The 5,000-nt window shown below is 36.1% G+C and overlaps 1 protein-coding gene across 1 annotated transcript in view; it reads right to left on the bottom strand.

Annotated features, from left to right (window-relative positions):
- Window positions 1-4,464: 4,464 nt before the first annotated feature.
- The window catches only part of LOC137623488 (pro-resilin-like), a 1,927-nt gene continuing 1,391 nt past the window's right edge, over window positions 4,465-5,000 (bottom strand). The window contains exon 3 of the mRNA XM_068354318.1: window positions 4,465-4,917. Coding sequence (XP_068210419.1) covers window positions 4,465-4,917 — 453 coding nt within the window. The remainder of the gene's footprint in view (window positions 4,918-5,000) is intronic.

Here is a 5,000-nt window from a genome sequence, read left to right as displayed (position 1 = left end):
ATACATGTGTGTACGTATTTATATCAAAGCCTGTTATAAATGTTTGTTTCAACGCCAGTCTCTGACCAAACCCTTTATCAATTATTTTTCAACTAGATTTGAATCATTACCAAAGGTCTACATGCTTTTCGTGGAATCAGAAGTCATTGCCACGGAGCCAACACATCTGAGACGTGTTCGCGAGAACGAAATGATATGCTCTGCAGAAAGAACAAGATTATATTCTGCAGCCTTTCTCTCTCAGACTGACCAGCGGGATTTTTTCCCTTATGATTACGAAAAATTCTTTTTATTGTGTTCTTTTCTTGACGGTTGGAGCCTTTTTTATCTTTATGGGGTGATTTATGCTACTGGTTAGTAGCATTCAGTTTTTACCTTTCACTGTTTTTCTCTAAATTCTGGGCCTCTCAAACTTTGATTAGATGGAAACAGTTCAACCACAGACTTCCATCGTTGCCTCTCATTGGCATTAGTGGCAGTCATGGCCAACCAGTTTCCTCACTGGTAAATTTCCTTTTTTTTTCTCTCTCACTCTCGTTATTCCTTCACATTATTATTCCTCTGACCGGACTCACAATACATTTGTATAATCATTTCATTTTTGTTTAGTCATGCGTTGCATTCTAAATGCCAAAAATTTCAGAAAAACATATTTTTCTGTTTGCATCTTACTTCTTATAAAATTCAATGTTTCTATATATGTATGTGTGTATGTAATGTAATGGAATAGAAATCCAAAATATTTAAAATCATTTAAGAAACAAAGTGTCATGATAATCCAGCCATCGAGTAAAGATATTTATTTCTGAACAGAATTTTCAGGACTAGGCGGGGAAAATAAAAATACCTATGACTCTTAGCCCTTAAGAACTTCAGCTGAATATCTTGACTGTCTGTTCATTCAAGGTTACAACATTCAAACTTGCAGCGAATGTTTTTATGTTCAACAGGATGACATGAGACTCTTTTTTATAGTTTATTTATGAAAGATGTATTTAAATGTTGTTACCGTTCTTAAAATATTTGATCTTGATTGTATATTACTTCTCTTGTAGTTTATTTATTTCATTATCTCCTTTCCTCAATGTGGTATTTTCCCTGTTGGAGCCTTTAGGCTTTACAGAATCTTGCTTTTTCAAACTAGGGTTGTAGCTGTAGCTTAGCTAATAATAATGATGATAATGTCAACAACAACAACAATAATAATAATAATAATAATAATAATAATAATAATAATAATAATAATAATAATAATAATAATAATAATAATAGTCCTAAGATCACCATAAGTCACTACGAACAAACTTGATGTTTTGATGCTAGTAAATCTCCCTGTATTTCGTAGGTGAAATAAAGTGGGTGTTGGAGTTTTCATTAGATGGACATTCCATGAAAAAGCTCTGCAGTTTTGCAGGCTAGGCAACAACAAAAACAACAACAACAATAACAACAATAACAACAACATAAACAACAACAACACCAAGTGCAGCCACTTGTAGTCCACTGCAGGTCAAAAGCCGGACATAACAATTCATCACAAAATTCAGTTAAGCGTAAAGAGAAAATTACCTTAGAGTTTAAAGGTTTAAAGGTCGCTCATGATTGGCAGAGGCAAGGGACAGGGACATTGACCTATCAAGCAGGACAATGCCCTAGAGACTAAGGACCAAGGAGGGCCAGGCAATGACTGTTGATGACTCAGCAGATAGACTTATAGGATCCCTTACCTTACAAGGATGGTGAGATTGCAGCGCCCCGAATCCCAGTCTGGAGTTCACCAGTCAGGGACCTTACCACATCAGACCCCACAACCCCAGGAGATTTGTCCGCAGTGTGTGTAGAAGTTATGCAGTGCGCATGTGTATGTATGCATGTGTGTCTGTATGACTGCGCGCGCGTGCGCATAGTAATCAAAGAGGAGTAGAAGAATAGTTTTCCTCATTCACGACTGTTTCCACTTCCATTTCCTGATGATCACGACTCGCTGAGCAGAAGGAAGCGTTCACGACAATTCTTGAGCGTGATGTGATGTTCATTAGCTAGTCCAATCTTGTATATACTGAGTCCTTCTGCAATGCCAGGAAGTGCATTATCTCTCTCTCTCTCTCTCTCTCTCTCTCTCTCTCTCTCTCTCTCTCTCTCTCTCTCTCTCTCTCTCTCTCTCCTCTCTCTCTCTCTCTCCATGGTATATCTGATAGGTTCGTTACAAAGATAATGGAAACCAACTGGAAACTGTTTTGTTTAGCTGCAACCTCTCTCTCTCTCTCTCTCTCTCTCTCTCTCTCTCTCTCTCTCTCTCTCTCTCTCTCTCTCTCTCTCTCTCTCTCTCTCTCTCTCTCTCTCTATGGTACATCTTATAAGTTCATAACAAAGAAAATAGAAATCCAACTGGAAACCGTTTTATTTAGCTGCTCTCTCTCTCTCTCTCTCTCTCTCTCTCTCTCTCTCTCTCTCTCTCTCTCTCTCTCTCTCTCTCTCTCTCTCTCTCTCTCTCTCTCTCTCTCTCTTGGTGTATCTTACAAGTTCGTGACAAAGGAAAATGGAAAGCCAATAAGAAACCATTTTGTTTAGCTGTGACTGAATTACAATCAAGAAAATCCAATGCATCATATGATTAATTCTTTCGATTTTCGCTAACGGCTCTTTCCCAGATAGGTATTTGTTTTGCATTCCTATCATAAAAACAAACTTTTATTCCTCAGTTCTCACATTCACTATCGGATATCTATTTGTCGAACTAAAATTCTAGAATCCACAACCGATTGACTGTATCTGAAACTATAATATCTTTAGTATTAACTTCTCCATCAGCTTGGTTAATTTTTGTTTTGTATACTGCTCATTATCATCATCATTAATAACACCTGTGATTTCATTCATATACTGTAAAATTGGTTGGATGGTGTCTTGTTTGACACTGACGATTATGATTTGATCTAATTCTCAAGTCTTATGGTAAGAATAACTATACTTTGTTCATTTTTTTTATACAGATATCTCTCTAAATACAAGAATTTCAAATATAATATAATATTGTTAAGTGGACTGATGAATTTAGTTGCATGTAACCTGAGGGCTTTTTGGGATTCTTCATCAAAATGGTGAACCATTTGATCAGTGCGCATTTCAGTTTCTCCTTTATCTCTGCACCGAACAAAAGAAAAGATCAGATATATGTTTAAAGGTTTAAAGTCGCTCATGAACGGCAGAGGCAAGGGATAGTGACAATGGCCCAACTATCAGGACAACACCCTAGAAATTCAACTTATATACATATACGCAGCACACAAGCTCCCCTCTCCACCGAAGCTAGGACCAGGGAGAGCCAGGCAAGGATGGCTGATGACTCACCAGGTAGACCTATAGGCTCCCCTAAACCCTCCATCATTAGTTCAAATGGATGGTAAAGTTGTAAACAATACAAGAAACTATCGAGCTTGACCATGACGCGAACCCTAGTCCGGTAGATAGCGAGCTATGGGCGTTTCCAATAGATCTTGTTAAGGATTATTGTTTAAAATTTAAGGTTATTGTATCAAAAAAGATGGCCTACACATTATCGAGTCATTTAATTTCTTAATGATTATTGAGATATGGAAATCCTAACTAGCTAATAATGATAATAATTGTAATAATAATAATAATGATAATAATAATAATAATAATTCTTGGTGTATTTGACATTGTTTAATTGTTGGAGTAAGTGGTTGAAATGGCGATTTTCTTTAATTGCCACTAAATACTTAAATTCGCAAGCCTGTTTACTAGTCATTAATGCCAGCTAATCCAGTTATTATTATTGTAATCAATATATATATATATATATATATATATATATATATATATATATATATATATATATATATATATATAGGTATATATATATATATATATATATATATATATATATATATATATATATATATATATATATGTGTGTGTGTGTATATAAATATATATATATATGTATATATATATATATATATATATATATATATATATATATATATATATATATATATATATATATATAGAAATACAGCCGTTTCTAGTCCACTGCAGGGCAAAGGACTTAGACATGCTCTTATTCATATCTGGGGTTTGGCCAGTTTTCATCATCACGCTGGCCACTGTGGTATGGTGATGGTGGGAGACTTTTATCTGATTACTCGCATCAAACCAGCCTAGTAAAGGTGGCCCTGACTAGTACAGCTCTGTTGGTCATGGCGATACGCAAACCCTTTGACATTGTATATAAACGTTATAGGTTGAATTATAAAAACTTATAAAAGCATAAAATTATATTATATCTACATTACCTATGAATTTGCTATAGAAAACTTGAAAGAATTCCTGTCAAAATACAAATGTAAAACATCTGGTGGAATTATTAATAAATATTGCACATAAATTAAGTTGGTTGAAGCCTTCCTTATAGAAAGATCCTTCTGTTGTGAATTTCATTCATTGAGGGGCTCCGTAGGATTTGCTAGGTGGCCCATAAGAAGCCTTTGGTTTCTCTTCTTCCTTTTCTTCCTCCGATTCCTCTGGTTTGGGGGCGGAATAAGAGGGTCTTTGGGTAGCAGGCTTTGACTTCGGTTTTGGGGCTTCATAAATGGGGGCTGACTCCGAAGACTCTTCAGATTCCTCGGATTCCTCAGGTTCATAGTACTGGGCTTCTCCCTCGTAAGTGACCTCTGCTACATAGCCGGAGTCTCCGTTGATGTAATACTTGACAGTTTGGCGACGTCCGTCAGGAAGTTGGACGCTGTAAGACCCTTGAGTATTATCTTCCTCCCGTTCTTCCTGGTGGTTGAAGTCAGCTCCGGAGTAGCCGTCTTCCACGGCGAATTCGAAGTTGTAGTTAGCAGCTTCGGTAGATTCCTCGGATTGGTATTCAGAAGAGGCTTCTTCTGTCTACAATTAGATTTATGGTTGTGGAATAATGATTCTGATAATTTTTTATAATGATAGTAATTTTGATCACTTTGATAGTTCAT

Source organism: Palaemon carinicauda, chromosome 30, assembly GCF_036898095.1.
Source record: "Palaemon carinicauda isolate YSFRI2023 chromosome 30, ASM3689809v2, whole genome shotgun sequence".
Classification (NCBI taxonomy): Eukaryota; Metazoa; Arthropoda; class Malacostraca; order Decapoda; family Palaemonidae; genus Palaemon; species Palaemon carinicauda.
The sequence above is the reverse complement of the archived record's forward strand: the minus strand, read 5'-3'. Positions and strand labels throughout refer to the sequence as shown.